Consider the following 20166-nt stretch of genomic DNA (forward strand, 5'->3'; position numbering starts at 1 on the left):
GAAGTTTGATAAGGTTCCCCATGGTAGACTGATGAAGAAAGTGAAGTTGCATGGGGTCCAGGGCTTTCTAGCTAGATGAATAGAGAACTGGTTGGGCAATAAGAGACAGAGTAGTAGTGGAAGGGGGCTTCTCAAAATGGAGACCTGTGACCAGTGGTGTCCCACAGGGATCCATGCTGGGCCCACTGTTGTTTGTGATATACATAACTGATTTGGAGGAAGGTCTAGGTTGCCTCATTAGCAAGTTTGCAGATGACGCTAAGATTGGTGGAGTAGCACATAGTGAAGGGGACTGTTAGAGAATACAGCAGAATGCAGATAAATGGCAGATGGAGTTCAATCCAGACAAATGTGAGGGTGATGCATTTTGGAAGATGCAATTCCAGAGCAAATTACACACTAAATGAAAAAACACTGGGGAAAATTGATGTACGGAGAGATCTGGGTGTTCAGGTCCATTGTTCCCTGAAGGTGGCAACGTAGGTCAGTAGAGTGGTCAAGAAGGCTTACGGCATGCTTTGCTTCATTGGGCGGGGTATTGAGTTCAAGAGTGGGCAGATCATGTTTGGTTCAGCCGCATTTTGAATACTGCATACAGTTCTGGTCGCCACATTACCAAAAGGATGTGGATGCTTTGGAGAGGGTGCAGAGGAGGTTAACCAGGATGTTGCCTGTATTGGAGGGTGCTAGCTATGAGGAGGAGTTGAATAGATTAAGATTATTTTCATTAGAAAGGAGGAGGTTGATCGGGGACCTCATCGAGGCCGACAAAATCATGAGAGGTGTAGACAGGGTGATTAGCAAGGAACTTTTTCCCAGAGTGGAGGGCTCAATTACTACAGGTCACTAGTACAAGGTGCAAGGGGAAATGTTTAGGGGAGATATGTGTGAACGTTCTTCACGTAGAGGGTGGTGGATACCTGGAATGTGTTGCCAGCGTTGATGGTGGAAGCGGGCACGATAGTGTCATTGAAGATGTATCTAGACAGATAAATGAATGGGCATGGAGCAAAGGGATACAGATCCTTAGAAAATAGGCGACAGGTTTAGATAGAGAACTTGGAGGGCTGAAAGGCCTGTTCCTGCACTGTAAGGTTCTTTGTTCTTGACACAAATAAATTTCTGAACTACTAGGGGCCAGAGGGTCATGCTTGAAGGAGGAATTAAAGGAAATCCTTATTATTCAGGAATGGTATTGGGGAAATGGATGGGATTAAAACCTGATAAGTCCTCTGCATCCCAGAGTACATAATAAAGTGGCCCTAGATACATTGAACGCATTGGTGATCATTTTCCAACATTCTCTCAATTTTGAAAGTGTTCCAATGGACTGGAGGTAAATAATGCAATCCTACTTTTTTTTAAAGAAGGGAGGGACAGAGACAACAGAATTATGGGCTGGTTAGCCTGACATCAATGGTAGGGAACATGCTGGTGTCAATTATTGAGAATATAATTACTGAGCATTTGGAAAACGGTGACAGAATCAGACCAAGTCAGGATGGATTCACTGAAGGGAGATCACACTTGACAATTCTTCTGGATTTTTTTGAGGATGTGACCAGTAGAGTGGACAAGGGTGATTCAGTGGATGTTGTGTATCGTTCCACACAAGAGATTCATAACCAAGCTCATGTTATCAGAAGTAATGCATTGACATGAATAGAGAATTGGTTGGCAGACAGGAAGCGGATTTGGAATAAATAGGTGGGGTATTGCAGGGTTCACTACCAGAGCCACTGTTGTTCACAATAAAAAATTAACGACTTGGATGGAAGAATTGAATGCAATTTCTCCAAATTTGCAGATGACACTAAGCTGGGTGACAGTGTGTGCTTTGAGGAGGATGCTAAGAGGCTACAGGGTGACCTAGGCAGGCTGGCTGAATGGGCAAATACTTGGCAAATGCAATATAATGTGAGATTATCCACTTTGGTGGCAAAAAAAGGAATTCAGATTAATATCTGAATAGTGGTAGTTAAGGAAAAGGTGAGGTGCAATGAGATTTTGATGGCATGGTGGAACAGTCACCGAAAGTTGGCATGTAGGCAGTGAGGAAAGCTGGCCTTCATAGTGAGAGGATTTGAGTAAAGGAATAGGGTGCTTTGCTGCAATTATGCAGGGCCTTGGTGAGGCCACACCTTGCCTATTGAATGCAGTTTTGGTCTCCTGGTCTGAGGAAGAATATTCTTGCTATTGAAGGTGTTCAGCCAAGATTCACCAGGCTGATTCCTTAGATGGCAGGACTGATATGAAGAAAGACTGGATTGACTGAGCTTGAACTCTTTGGAATTTAGAAGAATAAGGGGGGATCTCTTAGAAACATATAAAATTCTGATGGGACTAAACAGACTAGATGTGAGAACAATATTTCTGATGTTTAGGATCATAGTCTACAAATAAGGGCTCAGCCATTCAAGACTGAGATAGGGACAAATATCTTCACTCAGAGAGTTGTGAACCTGTGGAATTCACAGAAAACCAGTAGGGCCAGTTCATTAGATATATTCAGAAGGGGGCTGGACTTAGCCCTTGCTGCTAAAAGGATGAAGGGGTCTGGAGAGAAAGCAGGCATGCGATACTGAAATGGCATGTTCAGCCATGATCTTATTGAATGGTGGTGCAGGCTCGAAGGACTGAATGGCCTACTCTTGCACCTATTTTCTATGTTTCTAAGGCAGCTCATCACCACCTTCTCAAGGGGAATTAGAGATGTAATAAAAATGCTGGCTAGCCAGCAACATCCATGTCTCACAAGTAAATTTTAAAAACGGGAGAATCGCTGACAATGGAATTAGATTATAGATTAGATTACAGATTATAGATTACATTACAGTGTGGAAACAGGCCCTTCGGCCCAACAAGTCCACACCGACCCGCCGAAGCGCAACCCACGCATACCCCTACATTTACCCCTTACCTAACACTACGGACAATTTAGCATGGCCAATTCACCTGACCTGCACATCTTTTGACTGTGGGAGGAAACCGGAGCACCTGGAGGAAACCCACGCAGACACGGGGAGAATGTGCAAACTCCACACAGTCAGTCGACTGAGGCGGGAATTGAACCCGGGTCTCTGGCGCTGTGAGGCAGCAGTGCTAACCACAGAATTATTGACTATTAGTTAGATGATATTGGTGTTTCATAGCATTCAGCTGTGCACATAGCTTTCAGCTGAGCACATATTTGGCAATGTGTAACACTGGAATATAATGTGGTAGGAAGATATTGTTGTTTAAAGATGAACCTTAGAAACTAACAAAGCTTTCTGTGCAGAAAAGTAAAATCCAAGTTGTCCAAGTGAATAGTGACAGAAGTAAGGTGTAAATTGTTGGGTAAGATTACCTTCCAGTGTTCCTGGAATCCGAACAATAAGAATTATACCTTATTCAACATAGATAAGTCCCCAGGGTTGAACCAGATATATCCAATGTTACTACGGGAAGCGAGGAATGAGATTGCTGCATCTCTGGTGATGATCTTTGCATCCTCACTCTCCATGGGAGTAGTACTGGATGATTGGAGGGAGGCAAATGTTGTTCCTCTGTTCAAGAAAGGGAATAGGGAAATCTCTGGTAATTACAGACCACTCAGTCATCAGACCACATCTGTGGTAAGCAAGGTACTGGAAAGGATTCTGAGTGATAGGATTTATAACTATTTGGAAAAACGTAGTTTGATTGAAGATAGTCAGCATGGTTTTGTGAGGGGCAGGTCTTGCTTAACAAGCCTTATTGAGTTCTTTGAGGATGTGATGAGATAAGTTGAAGAAGGTCGAGTGGTGGATGTGGTGTATATGTATTTCAGTAAGGCATTTAATAAGGTTCCCCACGGCAGGCTCATTCAGAAAATTAGGAGGTATAGGATACAGGGACATTTGGCTGCCTGAAAGAAGACAGGGAGTGGTAGTGGATGGAAAGTATTCCGCCTGGAGGTGGGTGACCAGTGGTGTCCCGTAGGGATCTGTTCTTGGGTTTCTGCTCTTTGTAGTTTTTATAAATAACTTGGATGAAGAAGTGGAAGGGTAGGTTAGTAAGTTTGCCAATGACACAAAGGTCGGTGGTGTTGCAGATAGTGTCAAGGGCTGTTGCAGGCTACAACATGGCATTGACAGGATGCAGAGTTGGACTGAGAAATGGCAGATGGAGTTCAACCTGAATAAATGTGAAGTGATTCATTTTGGAAGGTTGAATTTGAATGCTAAATACAGGGTTAAAAACAGGATTCTTGGCAGTGTGGAGGAACAGAGGGATCTTGGGGTCCACATACAGAGATCCTTCAAAGTTGTCACCCGAGGTGATTCAGAGATGCCGGTGTTGGACTGGGGTGTACAAAGTTAAAAATCACACAACACCAGGTTATAGTCCAACAGGTTTAATTGGAAGCACACTAGCTTTCGGAGCGACGCTCCTTCATCAGCTTCTCCAGCTTCCACCCAAAACATATTAAAACAGCCATTCTCTATGGACAAGCCCTACGCATACACCAGATCTGCTCAGATGAGGAGGAACGTGACGGACAGCTGGAAGTACTCAAGGATGCCCTCACAAGAATGGGGTACAATGTTCAACTCATCGACCGCCAGTTCCGACGTGCCTCAGCAAGGAACCGTAATGACCTCCTCAGGAGACAGACACGGGCTGCAAATGACAGGGTACCCTTCGTTGTTCAGTACTTCCCAGGGGCTGAAAAATTACGCCATGTTCTTCGTGACCTGCAACACATTATCAATGAGGATGAGCACCTCACCAAGACCTTCCCCACAACCTCCACTACTTACCTTTAAACAACCGCCAAACCTCAAACAGATCATTGTTTGTAGCAAACTGCCCGGCTCTCAGGACAACTCCATACAACCCTGTCACGGTGAACGCTGCAAAACGTGTTAGATTGTGGACATAGATACCACTATTACGCGTGGGAACCCCTCCCACCGTGTACATGGCAGGTACTCATGTGACTCAGCCAATATTGTCTATCTTATACGTTGCAGGCAGGGAAGCCCGAAGGCATGGTACATTGGGGAAACTGAGCAAAGTTTCCCCAATGGGTGAATGGGCACTGCACAACAATCAACAGACAGGAGGGCTCTCTCCCAGTTGGGGAACACTTCAGTGGTCCAGGGCATTCAGCCTCGGACCTTCGGGTGACCATCCTCCAAGGTGGACTTCGGGACAGGCAGCAGAGGAAAGTGGCCGAGCAGAGGCTGATAGCTAAGTTCGGTACCTATGGGGAGGGCCTCAACTGGGACCTTGGGTTCATGTCACATTACAGGTGATCACCATTGCACTACACACACACACACACACACACACAGATATTCCTACACACACACACAGATATTCCTACACACACACACAGAGATATTCCTACACACACACACACACACTCACATACACACGGACACAGATACACACAGACGTGCACACAGACACCCACACACACCCTTATAGACACACACACTCCCATACATGCACCCCCTCACAGACTTAAGACACTCTGCACTCACTACACACACACACACACACACTCACAACTCCCACCCCAGACAGACACACACACAGACAGACAAAGACCCACATGCACACATATATATTGTGTGTGGTGAATTTTTTTGGTACTTTCAGAGTTACATTGCACTTTGTTCAAAAACCACATACATTCATGTAGAACTCTGAGCTCAAAAACTGCATGAATTTATGTAAAACTCTGTTATCTCACTTTTTAGATTGGAATCAATCTAAACATCAGGTCATAGACAGAGAACACAGGGGGCTAACACCTTCAACATATTGTCTAGCTATCACCATTGTTAACAGCTAACCCGAGAATGCAACTTTAAAAAAAAGGGGTTTGTGATTTACACATGAAAGAAGTAAAACTATCACTATATTCTAAAAGATGAAAAGCTTAACAGACAATCAGTTCTTCAATGTATAATTTCAGTTACATCACACTGCAAATTTTTGCTATAAATTCTGTGTTACGATCGAGCCCTGCACAATCACCTGATGAAGGAGCGTCGCTCCGAAAGCTAGTGTGCTTCCAATTAAACCTGTTGGACTATAACCTGGTGTTGTGTGATTTTTAACTTTGTAACCCAAGGTGGTAGAGTTGTTAAGAAGGTGTATGATGTTTTGGCTTTCATTAACAGGGGGGTTGAGTTTAAGAGCTGCAAGGTTTTGCTGCAGCTGTATAAAACCCTGGTTAGACCATACTTGGAATATTGTGTCCAGTTCTGGTTGCATCATTATAAGAAGGATGTAGATGCTTTAGAGAAGATGCAATGAGATTTACCAGGATGCTGCCTGGATTGGAGGGCTTGTCTTATGAAGAGAGGTTGAGTGAGCTCAGGCTTTTCACACAGGAGAGAAGAAGGAAGAGAGGTGACTTGTAGAGTGTACAAGGTAATGAGAGGTATAGATAGAGTAGATAGCCAGAGATCTTTCCCCAGGGCAGAAGTGGCTGTCACGAGTGGGTCATAATTTTTAAGGTGATTGGAGGAAGGAGATGTCAGAGGTTGGTTCTTTATGCAGAGAGTGGTGTGTGTGTGTGGAATGATCTGCCAGTGGTGGTAGTAGAATGAGTGACAGTAGGGACATTTAAGCGTCTGCTGGGCAAGCACATGGACAGCAGTAAATTGAAGGGTGTGTAGGTTAGATTGATCTTTGATTAAGATAAATGCTTGGCACAACATCATGGGTTGAAGGGCTTGTACTGTGCTGTACTGTTGTATGTTCTATGTTCTATACCAAACAAAACATAATAAATCGCATGAAGATTGAAAGATTCCCAGTCCATGGGTCATCATATCCGCCCTTACTGAAAAAGAACCTGGAATCCCATTGCCCAGACATTCAGTGGTAACAGCATCTGAACTGCATATCCAAATGCCTGCTTTAATGTGATGAAGTATTCTGTTTCTCCCACCCTTTCAGACATGGATTTTCAGATTCCATTATGTTCTGGGTGAGAAACACTGTCCTCCAATTACTGCCAAATACTTTTAATACTTGCCTCAAGGTTATTGATGTTTCTACCAATAGAGGTAAGTCATTTCTATGCACTCTGGGCTCTTCTTTGTTTCACTTTAATTAAAGTTCCTCTCAGCCTCCTCCATTCCCAGAAAATATGAATAATCTTTGGTCATATTTAAAATAGTTCATTTCTGGCAACAGCCTTTGGAGTTGCTGCTATAGCCTCGAGTTTGCAATCACATCCTTCCTGTAATGTGGTGAGCAAACTGTACACATTGTTGTAACTGCGGTCTAACTGGCATTTCACATCATTTTAATGTAATTTCCCTGGTCTTAACTTGAGGCCTCAGTCTGAAAAGGAAATTATATTCAGTGAATTTTAGATTGGCTTTTGTGCTATTGTCAAGATTCTTTTGACATGACTGAGTCTGCCTTTTCCTCTGTCTCTTTTTCATTATCGATGGCCAATCCTCCTTTACCTTCAACCCTCCATGTGACCACCTCTGTGTTCTCGGTTTCTTCCTTGACGTGACCCAGACAGTCCCCATCTGACACCAGCCTCCTCAGCCTGTCCTCACCTTGAACAACATCTTCAGCTCCACCTTTCTCCTCCAAATAAAAGGTGTTGGCATGGTAACCCGTTGCTTTTGGCTTTGCCAGTATTTTTGCAAAACATATGGAACGTTCCTTATTTCAGACCTACTCAGGGCCCCTCCCTCATCTCTTCTTCTGGTAGATATATGACTGTGTTAGTTTCCCTTCCTGCTCTCACCATGAACTAAAAAGTTTAATTATCTCTTTTTGCAACTTCCCCCTTCTCTCAAATTTACCATCTCCAACACTTCTATGACTTTGCTGTCTCCATTTCTGGGCTTTCAACTAATATCCACCAAAATACCTGGGAAACCCAAAGCTCGCATGACTATACATCCTCTCAGAGTCTAGATTAGAGTGGTGCTAGAAAAGCACAGCAGGTCAGGCAGCATCTGAGGAGCAGGAAAATCGACGTTTCAGGCAAAAAGCTCTTCATCAGGAATAGAGACAGGATGCCTGCAGGGTGGAGAGATAAATGAGAGGGGGGTGAGGGTGGGGAGAAAGTAGCATAGAGTACGGAGGCAGGCACTGAGAAAGCAAATGTGGCTGTGGTAATGAGTCTGTTTCAGGATATGGTTGAAGAGCTTCAGGGCAGGAGAGATGACCTGGGGGTTGCAGTGAGAGAGAGACTCACTGAGATTCGTGTAGAGAGAGGAGGAAAACATCTTCAAGGCAGGCATCCTTGCAAGAGGATTCGCAGTAGGGTTAAAATTGACTAGGTAAAAACAAGGACTGCAGATGCTGGAAACCAGAATTTAGGTCAGAGTGGTGCTGGAAAAGCACATCAGGTCAGGCAGCATCCGAGGAGCAGGAAAATCATGTTTTGGGCAAAAGCCCTTCATCAGAAATAGAGGAAGGGTGCATCCTCCCATCCTGCTTCCTGTAAGATTCCATGCTATTCTCCCAGTTTTCCTGTCGGTGTGAAAGACCATGGGAGCAGAAATAAGCCATTCAGCTCATCAAATCTGCTCTGCCATTTAATGAGATTATGGCTGACTTGTCCCTAAAACCTCAGAATCACTATTGATTAAATACCTGTCTATCTCAGCCTTGACTATAGTTAGTGACTCAGCCTTGACAGTCCTCTACGGAAATTAATTCCACACATTTACTCCCCTCAGAGAAGAAATTCCTCCTCATCTCTGTTTAACTGGGCAACTCTGAAAAGCTGTCCATCATCGACAAAGCATAAGTCTGGAGTGTGATGGAATACTCCTGGATTGACGAATTTTCAACTATACTCAAAACACTAAACACCATCCAAGACAAATCAGCCCACATTATTGACACCACATCCACAAGCATCCAATCCTACCACCACCAATTGTCAGGAACAGCAGTGTGTACAATCTACAAAGTTTCACTGCAGATATTCACCAAGGATCCTTAGACAGAACCTTCCAAGCCCACAATCACTTCCAGCTAGAAGGTAAAGGGTGACAGATATATGGGAACACCACTATCTTCAAGTTCCCCTTCAAATCACTCACCATCTTGATTTTGCAACATATTTTTCCTTCAATGTCGCTGGGTCAAGATCCAGGAATTCCCTCCTGTATTGGTTATAATGAGGTCAGCCAGGTGGACCTCCTATTCTATGAGCTCCCTGATTGGGCTGTTAATCTGGTTCAATCAGGGAGCCCTGGCTGACAGATAAGAACAGGAGTGTGGCCGACTGCCTGCCCTCTTCCGCGGTTCCGTTAGGGCCCGGGTGTCCTTGGAGAAGGAGCACGCGGTGTCCACCAACATCCTGGAGTTGTTCAGGGAGAGGTGGGCGCCGCAGGGAGTGGAGTGCATCATTTCTCCCTCCAACTCTATTTTGATTTAGTCCCTACCCTCCCCTTCACTGTTTTTGATCACACAGCACTGCCCTTTGATGTGAAGGGCAGTGTTTGTCACTGGCCACCCAGGTGTTTTCCTATCTTCCTGGTGGTGGAATTTGAATAAAGATTCGTACACCTTGTGTCTCTCACTTTGTCTCACACCTGCACACACACACCATGGGTGCTGGGGGAAAAATAAGCACTACCGCAGTTAGGTGGTAGTGTGGAGGAAAAACAAAAAAAAGAAAAAAAGAAAAGAAAAGAAAGGAAAAAAAAATAAACAGGGGAAAAAAAGATTTAAAAAAAACAACAGGAGTGGGCCGACTGCCTGCCCCTCTTCCGTGGTTCCGTTAGGGCCCAGGTGTCCTTGCAGAAGGAGCACACGGTGTCCACCAACACCCTGGAGTTGTTCAGGGAGAGGTGGGCGCCGCAGGGAGTGGAGTGCATTATCTCCCCCTCCAGCTCTATTTTGATTTAGTCCCTACCCTCCCCTTCACTGTTTTGATCACACAGCACTGCCCTTTGATGTGAAGGGCATTGCTTGTCACTGGCCACTCGGGTGTTTCCTTTCTTCCTGGTGGTGGAAACTGAATAAAGATTTGTGCACCTTGTGTCTCACACATGCACAGACAAAACATGTGTGCTGGGGAAAAAATAAGCACTACCGCAGTTAGGCAGTAGTGTGGGGGTTTTCAAAAAAAGAGAAAAAAAAGAACAGGAGTGTCAGACATCCTGTTCACTCCGAGACCTGGAGCTGAGGGACCTGCATTAGAGTCAAGGGCATGTGTAAATAAAGGGTGACTTGGTGATGGGTTACTGGCCTCTGTGGAGTTACTTCAGCAGTGACAAGAGTAAAGCATGCTCCTGAAGCAGTTCACTTGCAGCAGTTGTCTTTGAGTTGGGATAAGCATTTCTGACATTATGTCACTATTTCAGAAGCTTGACTCATTTGATCCTGCTGTCTAAGACAGGGCCCCGTATGTGGAAAGAATGCATTTTTTTTCCCCCAGGTAAATTACATTTGTGCAGATGAAAAACAGAGAATTTCCACTGACAGCTTGTGGGCCCATAGCTTTCTCGTTCATTTAGAGCTTAACTGTCCCTGAGGCACCACATGCTAAAAGCTTACAATAGTTGACTGATTTAGTGAAGGAATATTGCAACCCCAAGCCTCCTCTAATTCTGAGACATTATTGATTTGACTTGGTAATTCGAGAACTAGGAAATTCTGAATCAGGACTTTTGACTAGGTTTGACTGGCAGAGGCATGCAACTTTGGTTTAATCCTTAATGGGATGCTGAGAGACCACTTGGTATATGGGATTAATGATGCAACCATGCAAAAGCACCTACAAGCTGAAGCCCAAGTGTACTTCAAATCGACAATACAGCATTTTCATTGGAAAAGGAGAAAAGTGGAGCATATGAGTTAGAGTATTCCAATGGAAGTGGACACCCTCACCTGTCCGACTGAATCTGAGGACCACTTGAGTGAAGATAATTGCATAGCCTCACTCAGGACATATCCTAAACAGAGAGACTCTAGGTCAGCCAACAGCAAAACGCCAAAATAAAGCTAAACCTTGACCAAACTGTTAACATTTTCTTTAGTATCTGTGCTGCCAGGCCACTGTAGCTGCTGCCGGAACGTGGACTTCAATTGAGTTAAAAGCTAGGTGGAGTTGTGGACAGTGAGGAGGGCTGTTGTTGGCTGCAGAGGGACTTAGATATGATGCAGAGCTGGGCTGAGGAGTGGCAGATGGAGTTCAACCCTGCCAAGTGTGAGGTTGTCCATTTTGGAAGAACAAATAAGAATGCGGAATACAGGGTTAATGGTAGGGTTCTAAGTCAGGTGGAGGAACAGAGGGATCTTGGGGTCTATGTACATAGATCTTTGAAGATTGCCACTCAGGTGGATAGAGTTTGTAAGAAGGCCTATGGAGTATTATCGTTCATTAGCAGAGGGATTGAATTCAAGAGTCGTGAAGTGATGTTGCAGCTGTACAGGACTTTGGTTAGGCCACAGTTGGAGTACTGTGTGCAGTTCTGGTCGCCTCACTTTAGGAAAGATGTGGAAGCTTTGGAGAGGGTGCAGAGAAGATTTACCAGGATGTTGCCTGGAATGGAGAGGAAGTCGTACGAGGATAGGTTGAGAGTTCTCGGCCTTTTCTCGTTGGAACGGCGAAGGATGAGGGGTGACTTGATAGAGGTTTATAAGATGGTCAGAGGAATAGATAGAGTAGACAGTCAGAAACGTTTTCCCCGGGTACAACAGAGTGTTACAAGGGGACATAAATTTAAGGTGAAGGGTGGAAGGTATAGGGGAGATGTCAGGGGTGGGTTCTTTACCCAGAGAGTGGTGGGGGCATGGAATGTGCTGCCCGTGGGAGTGGTAGAGTCAGAATCATTGGCAACCTTTAAGCGGCATTTGGATAGGTACATGGATGGGTACTTCATCTAGGTTAGAAGTTCGGCACAACATCGTGGGCCGAAGGGCCTGTTCTGTGCTGTATTGTTCTATGTTCTAAAGAACTCAAGCCAGTATCCAGGAGAGTGCACACCCTGGAAAGTCCACCTATCTCTGGTTGGAAGAGTTAAATTGATTAACAACATCCAAATCAGAACCAATCATCAAAAGCTTCTGGGTAAATGGTCACCTGGTTCTAATGGAGGTTGATACAGGTGTGGCTCTATCTATGATTGCAGAACCAGTCTTGAACAGAATTCACTCTGGTCTACAACCTTTAAGTTTGTGCACGACTTCAGTTAAACTGAGAACCTATTCAAGGGGTCCTTTACAGATTAAGGGGATAACTTCAGTTCCTGTCTCTTATGAGAAGGAGCTGGTTCAATTACCATTGATTGTGGTAAAAGGCTTGGGCCCATGCTTGATGGGGTGAAATTGTTTGAGAAAGGTTCACTGAGAATGGTTCAACATTTCCTGATGAAAATAATTTAATTAATTAAACACCCAAAATCTAATTAACCTAATTAAATACCCAGAAGGTGTTCAGGAAAGTCTAGGGACTATCAAAGGGACCAAGGCCACCTTATGTTGACCTGGAAGCAATTCCACATTTCTGCAAGGCCTACGCAGTGCAACTTGCCTCATGGGCAAAAGTAGAGGCAGAAACCAGGAGGCTGGAGAGCAAAGGAATCATCAAACCAGTACTGTTTATGGAATGGGCAGCACTTGTGATCCAGATTGTGAAGCCCGATGGGTCAGTTCACCTTTTAAGGATGTTAATCAACTTCTCACAGCTGGATAAGTCCCTCACACAGGATTTATGTACAAAGCTGGCAGTGTGATTTTCACAAAGCTGGACATCAGGCAGCTACTTGCAAATGTAGTTGGATGAAAATTCACAGAAGTGTGGTACAATTAATATCCGTTTGGGTTTGTACCAATATACAAGACTGCCATGTGGGGTATTGTTAGCCTGTGCAATTTTTCAGCAGATGATAGAGAATTTTTTTCAAGGCTAACCTAGCTCGCCATTTATCTTGATGATGTGCTCAGAGACGGGAACACAAATAAAAAGCACTTAGAGAATTTAGGCATTGCTCTCAGATGTTTCTTCCAGATGAGTGTGCGTTAGAAGGGAAAAATGTGTGTTCCAAGTGACTTACTTGGGCTACAGAATAGACAAAACTCGATTGCACTCATTGGAAGATGGAGTGAGGGTGATCAAAGTGCCTTGGCTCCCATGTCAGTATTGGAGCTTAGGTCTTTCCTTGTGCTGGTGAACCATTACGGAAAGTTCATACATAACCAGGCATCCATCCTGACGGTTTTGAATCAACTTATTGGAAAAAGGGTCAGCCTTGGAAATGATCACATAGCCAAGTTTTAGCTTTCAGAGGAATGAAGGAACAGCTATCATCCTCTAAGGTGTTAGCAGAGTATGATGCCAAGTGAGATCTGGCATTGCCATGCAATGCCTCCTCATATGGCATGTTGGTAGTATTAGCCCATAGATGGTCCAATGGAGAGGAACACCCAACAGTGTATGCATCCAAGAGTTAAGCCAAATCAGAGCAGGTAGAGAAGGAAAGTTTGCCAGTCATATTTGGAGTCAGGAGATTCCACCAATAACTTTATGGACATTAATTTGAAATAAAAATGGACCACAAACCCCTGCTAGTTCTACTTAAAGAAGAAAAAGCTGTGCTTCCTATAGTTTCAGGCCAAATTCATCAGTGGATTCTAAGTGTATATAATTGCGAGTTGGAACACTGTCTGAGAGGCCAAGTAGCAAATGCGAATGCATTGAGCTGCTTCCTGTCGACAAATACACTCTGATGGCACTGCCACTGAAAGAGTTTGTAATGGTTTTAAATTTCCTGGTCCTAACCTTCCACCTGACTAATCTTTGGGTACAGCGCATTATCCTCCGCCATTTCCAGCACCTACAATCAGACCCCATCACCAAAGATATATTTCCCTCCCTGTCTCTGTCTGTGTTCTGCAGAGACCGTTCCCTCTGTGACTCCCTTATTAGGTCCATGACCCCCACTAACTCAATCTCCACATCCAGCACCTTCCCTTGCCGCCACACGAGATGTAAAACCTGTGCCCACACCTCCATCCAAGACCCCAAAGGATCCTTTCACATCTGGCAGAAATTTTCCTGCACACCCACTACCTCATCGACTGTGTTTGTTGCTCTACATCGGGGAGACAGGACACCAACTAGTGAAGCATTTCAGCGAGCATCTCTGGGATACATGCACCAAACAACCCCACCACCCTGTGGCTAGCGCTTCAACTCCCCCTCCTACTCCCACAAGGAAACCCCTTGACCTCATCCACTGCCGAACCAAAGCCACCTGACAATTGGAGGAAGAAAGCCTCAACTTTCGCCTTGGGACCTTTCAACCACATGGGATCAACATTGACTTCACTGACCTGCGTTGCTTTTCCAGCACTGCACTTTTCGACTCTGACTCTTCAGCATCTGCAGTCCTCACTTTCTCCTTGTTTAAAGCCCTACTAATCAGAGTTCAGGACTTGCTTGTTCCAATAAGGAGGAAGAATGAAGATGGCAATGTTACGGAACTTTGGATAATGAGGTAGGCTGTGATTAGGCAGCTAAATTTGGACAGGACCCATGGAAGATAGTGAGATTAGTGTGGAGCATGCTAATTTGCTAGGGCATTTTGAGATCAAGAAACAAGTGATATTGGGTCTCTTGAAGAGCATTAAGGTGGATAAATCCCAAGGACCTGATGACATCTATGCTTAAAAATATGTTGCTGGAAAAGCGCAGCAGGTCAGGCAGCATCAAAGGAGCAGGAGAATCGACGTTTCGGGCATAAGCCCTTCTTCCTGAAACATCGATTCTCCTGCTCCTTTGATGCTGCCAGACCTGCTGCGCTTTTCCAGCAACACATTTTTAAGCTCTGATCTCCAGCATCTGCAGTCCTCACTTTCTCCTGATGACATCTACCGCAAGTTATTGAGAAAGGTAAGAGAGGAGATTGCTACGACCTTGACTAGGATCTTTGTAGCCTTGCTAGCCACTGGAGATGTCATGGAGAACTGGCAAGTTGCTAATGCTGTTCCTGTTCAAGAAAGGAAATAGGGATAATCCAGGAAACTATAGAATGCTGACTCTCATGTTGGTAGTTAGGGAGCCCTTGGAGAGATTTCTTAGGGATAGGATTTGTGCGCATTTGAAATGCATGGCTGTATTTAGGACAGTCAGCATGGCTTTGTGTGGGGCAGGTCATGTCTTATGAACTTGATTAGATTTTTTTGAGAGGGCGATGAAGATTATCAATGAAAATAGAGCAGTGGATATTTTCTACATGAATTTTAATAAGGCTTTCATTAAGGTCCATCATGGTAGGCTCATCCTGATGATTATGATGCATGGATCCATGGTGACTTGGCTGTTTGGATTCAGAATTGGCCTGGCCTGGCCATAGAGGATAGATGGTAGTGTTTTTCTGGCTAGAAGTCAGTGACTAGTGTTGTTCCACACAGGGATCTGTACTGGGACCTCTGCTGTTTGCGATATACACAAATGACTTGGATGAAAATAGTTAAAAATGACACAACAGTTCAACAGGTTTATTTGGAAGCAACAGCTTTTAGAGCGTTGCTCCTTCATCAGGTGGTTGTGAAGCAGGACCATAAGACACAGAATTTATAGCAAAAGATTAGTGTCATGCAAGTAAAATAATATATTTAACATACCTCAATTTCTGGTAAGTCTTTCATAGAATCCCTACACTGTTTAAACAGGCCATTTGGCTCAATAATTCCAAGCTGGCCCTCTGAAGAGCAACTGACCCAAATCCATTCTCCTACCCTATATTTACCCCTGACCAATCTATACATCCCTGAACGCTGTAGGTAATTTAGCATGGCCAATTCGCCTAACTTGCACTCTTTAGACAGTGGAAGGAAACCCACACAGGCACGTGGAGAATGTGTAAACTCCACACAGTCAGTTGCCCAATGGTTGGAATCGAACCTGGGTCCCTGGCGCTGAGAGGTGGCAGTGCTAACCACTGAGCCACCTCATTTAGAATGGATTACTGGTTTTGGTCATTGATATATAAATCCCAGAACTTCTTTTAAGTCACATTCTCAAGATAAGTTAGGTTTTTTTTTTAAAAGTGACATCTCAGCTCAGATAATGCATTAAAGGTGTGAGATTAGAGTAAATCTATGTCCCAGTCTTGACTCAGACTGGTTCTATTTCCAAAGTGGAATTTACAGAATATTATATGGATTGATTGTCTGCATTAACTGTCTGCAGGTTGTATATTTTTTGAGCAAAACAGAATATATCTGTAATTCTGCAAATACAAATTCACCCCACAAACTTATATGTGTGTATGTGGATGCAGGAGAAAGAGAGAGAGAGAGAGAGAATGCGTGCGTGTGAATGTGAGAGATTGTTTGTGTGTGTGCAAGCTTGGTAAAGTGTGTTTGTGCATGTAATGGGGTATAAGCCTGTGAGAGGGTGCATGCATGGGGTGAATTTATATTTTATAGAGATATACAGCACACAAACAGACCCTTCGGTCCAATTCGTCCATGCTGACCAGATATCCTAAACTAATCTAGTCCTATTTAACGGTACTTGGCCCATATCCCTCTAAACCCTTCCTATTCATATAACCATCCAGTTGCCTTTTAAATGTTGTAGTTGTACTAGTGTCCACCACTTCCTCCAGCAGTTCATTTCACACACTGACCACTCCTTGCATGAAAAAGGTACCCCTTAGGTTCCTTTTAAATCTTTTCCCTTTCACCCTAAACCTATGCCCTCTAGTTTTGGGCTTTCCCATCCCAGGGAAAATACCTTGTTTATTTATCTTATCCATGCCCCTCATGATTTTATAAATCTCAATAGGTCATCCCTCAGCCTCCGACACTCCAAGGAAAACAGCTCCAGCCTATTCAGCTTCTCTCTGTAGCTCGATCCCTCCAACCCTGGCAATCAATCCTCTTCGTTGCTTCTTCAAAAAACTCAATCTAGTTCATGAGACATGATTTCCCACGCACAAAGCCATGCCTCCAACAACTTGCCCACCACTGATGTTAGGCTCACTGGTCTATAGTTCCCTAGCTTTTCCCTCCAACCTTTCTTAAATAGTGGCACCACGCATTGACTTGTTGACGATTCTAAGAACAGAATCCCAGATTGTAAGAATTAAATAAAAATCACCAGAAGCCTGAGAAAATCTGTTTGCGCGACTGGTACCTTTGGAATTCAAGCCAGATATACAATTCTTCATGTATGTAATACAACCCATCATCTGAGGATTTCATGAAGAATATTCAGCATTTGACCAAACAGTTTCTTTTCTAATTCATCCTTTAACTGTATCTGTCTGTCTGACATTGCGAGAATGGGGTCTTATATTCAAAGAACATTGGGCTTCAATCATTAATATTAATTAAATTGCCTTGTGTTCTGCTAAAGTTTTATTCTTAATGATAAACTATTAATTTTTGTTTAAGTTAGACTAGATTACACATCATGTAATAGATATGTTACTTCTAAAATGTTGTTAGGAACAAATTAACAGTTTTGAGCGTCATGGTTTAATTCCACTGTGTTCTTAATCTAGTGATAGCGAGGTTGATTTAGTTTGACCTGCTTTCCCAGTATCATAACAGGACTCCCAGGGTAACTCTCTCCTGACTGGATACCACTGCGTCACCACCACTATTGTGGTGAAGTGGGACAGGACATAGCCATGGGTGGTGATGGTGTAATGTTTGGAAGATTATATGTAAGTATGTCTGACTGGTCTGTCGGACACCTCTCACAATTTAGGCACAACCCACCTTGATAATTAGGATAGCCCGGGAAGGGTGGCTTGCCATTATTGTTCTTGGTGCCTAAGTCAAGACTAACTGGCTTATACTGTTTTGTTCTGTTTAATTTTTCAGTTGTCGTTTTAAATAACTGACTGGTTTGGAAAATTCAGAGGGCAGTTGAGGGTTAACCACAATGTATGAGTTAGACTCATGGAAGCTAGGCCAGGTAAGAACAGCAGATTTCCTCTGCTGAAGAGTATTTGTGAAATAAAGGTGTCTTATGACAGTTGTTAATGGTCACCATTATTGAACTTTGTTCTTAATTCCATGTACTGCTCATGAGTTGAATTCAAATGTCACCAGCTACCTTGTTGAAACTTGAACTTATGTAATCAGAGCATTAACTGGGATCTCAAATTGACTAGCCCAAAGACATCACCACGAGACAGATGCACCCAAATATTGGTATCCTGATGGAAAACCTGTTTTGTTTTATTCCTTCACTGCATGAGAGGGTCGCTGGCTATGCAGCATTTATTGTGCAGAGTGCAGTTAGGAGTCAACCACATTGCTGGAATCACATATATGCCAGACCAGGTAAGTTTCCTTCCCTCAAGGACATTAGTGAACCAGATGAGTTTTTCTGACGATCGACAGTGGATTCATGGTCACCATTAAATTCTTAATTCCATATTTCTTTTCGTTGAATTCAAATTCCCCCATCTGCTGTGGCAGGATTCGTACCTGGGTCCTCAGAACATTATCTGGGTCTCTGGATTAAAGGTCTCGTGATAATACCATTAGATCATTGCCTCCACATATGAAGTTTGATGAAGTGATCCTGTGCAATGTGAGAAATCCTTTTGATAAAATTAGAGTAGAATTTGAAATTAAAGCTTGGTTTTGACAAGTCTTGGAATGTATTGGAAAGGATGTCAAGTAATCAATGTCTGGAGTGCATTGAAAATGAAGTCCTACTCAAAGAACACCTCTGCCTTCCTGGTTGATTGCATGAGATCCTCATACAAAACATATTATATCTATAGAAGCTTGTTTGTTTAGTCAACTGTGCACTGGACAGGGTAAGATGTTAGTTTTGATGTGTGAAGTGAAGTACTGCAATGAGACACCGTAAACAAGGTTTTCAGGACAAATGAAAGATAAAAAAAATTGCATCTGAAGAAATTGTACTTTCGGTTCCATCCTTCAGAGTTCTAAGGAGCTTAAAGTTTTCTGTGATGCTAATTTTCATGGTGATTAGTCCAGTGTCACTAATTTCATTTTATTTTTGGTAGTTTTCAGTCAAAAAACATTGTCCATTGCAGTGAGCAGTTAGGAAAATAGAAAAATAGTTGCTAAATGTATTTTAGTTGTTAAATCAATACCCCTGGTGACAGTGGATATGGGAATCTATTTCTGAAGTGTTTAAAGTGATATTCCCGTCAATGTGTGTACTAAAGATGGGGCAGCCATTTTATACAGAAATCAGTCATTATGTGATGATGGTCACTGTTTGATATGTGTGAGTGACACATCATTACAGATTGACTAGCAGGTTTGAGACACATTTTGGAGAAAGATTGAAATCTCTCAGATTATGAAAGTGGATTACAACATTAAGAGTAGAATAACTTTTATTGTCAAATGCATTGAAATAAGTACAGTGAAAGTTTGTAATGTCACCTCTCAATGTCATCTTAGGTACTGGGTATCTAGGTACAGATATTTTGTGTGTTGTCACAGAATTGAAATAGTCAAAAAAAGGTTAGCATGGGAATACCGAATTTAAAAATCTAGAATGATCTGGGGCTTGGTTCATGACTTGCTCTGCTCCCCTCGCTGGGACTCTGCTTGCGCTTTCTCTGCTCACCTCACTGGGATTTGGCCTGCGCTTTCTCTGCTTCCCTCACTGGGACACGGCCTGCACTTTCTCTGCTCCCCTCTCTGGGACTCGGCCTACACTTGCTCTGCTCCCCTCTCTGAGACTCGGCCTGCACTTGCTCTGCTCCCATCTCCAGGACCTGGCTCATGACTTGTTCTGAGGTTGCTCTGGGCTCTGCCCGCATTTCCAGGACACTGCTTGCGCTCGCTCAGCTGCCACTCTGGACTTCAGCTGTGACTCGCTATGCTCCCCCTCCGGGTTCCAGCCACGACACGCTCTGCTGCCAGCTGCAGGACCCGGCCCGAGCTCATTCTGGTCTGGCTCCAGGCTCTGGCTGCGACTCTCTCTACTCCCAATCCAGGACTCTGCCCATGCTTGCTCTGCTGTGGGCTCTGGCTGCGATTCGCTCTGCTCCCAGCTGCAGGTTCCGGCCCACAATCATTCTGCTACTGGTCTAGGCTTCCACTCCGACTTTCTCTGCTCCCCCTCTGGGCTCTGTCAGTGACTGACTCTGCCCACGTTTACTCTGCTGCTACTCTGAGCTCCGGCTGCAACTTGCTCTATTCTCTGCTGCAGGCCCCAGCCGTGATGTGCTCTGCTCC

At 43.9% G+C, this 20166-nt stretch overlaps 1 protein-coding gene across 3 annotated transcripts in view; it reads left to right on the forward strand.

Annotated features, from left to right (window-relative positions):
• Positions 1–20166, forward strand: part of LOC122563768 (interleukin-6 receptor subunit beta-like) — a 230524-nt gene that overhangs the window by 37521 nt on the left and 172837 nt on the right. The window contains exon 3 of one of the 3 annotated variants that reach the window (XM_043717981.2): positions 17815–17908. The exons of the other annotated variants lie outside the window; for them this stretch is intronic. Coding sequence (XP_043573916.2) covers positions 17893–17908 — 16 coding nt within the window. The 5' untranslated portion in view covers positions 17815–17892. The remainder of the gene's footprint in view (positions 1–17814; positions 17909–20166) is intronic. 3 annotated transcript variants of the gene reach the window in all.

The sequence above is a fragment of the Chiloscyllium plagiosum genome, unplaced genomic scaffold, assembly GCF_037043375.1.
Source record: "Chiloscyllium plagiosum isolate Xiang-an unplaced genomic scaffold, Cpla_swu_hap1 HiC_scaffold_30, whole genome shotgun sequence".
Classification (NCBI taxonomy): Eukaryota; Metazoa; Chordata; class Chondrichthyes; order Orectolobiformes; family Hemiscylliidae; genus Chiloscyllium; species Chiloscyllium plagiosum.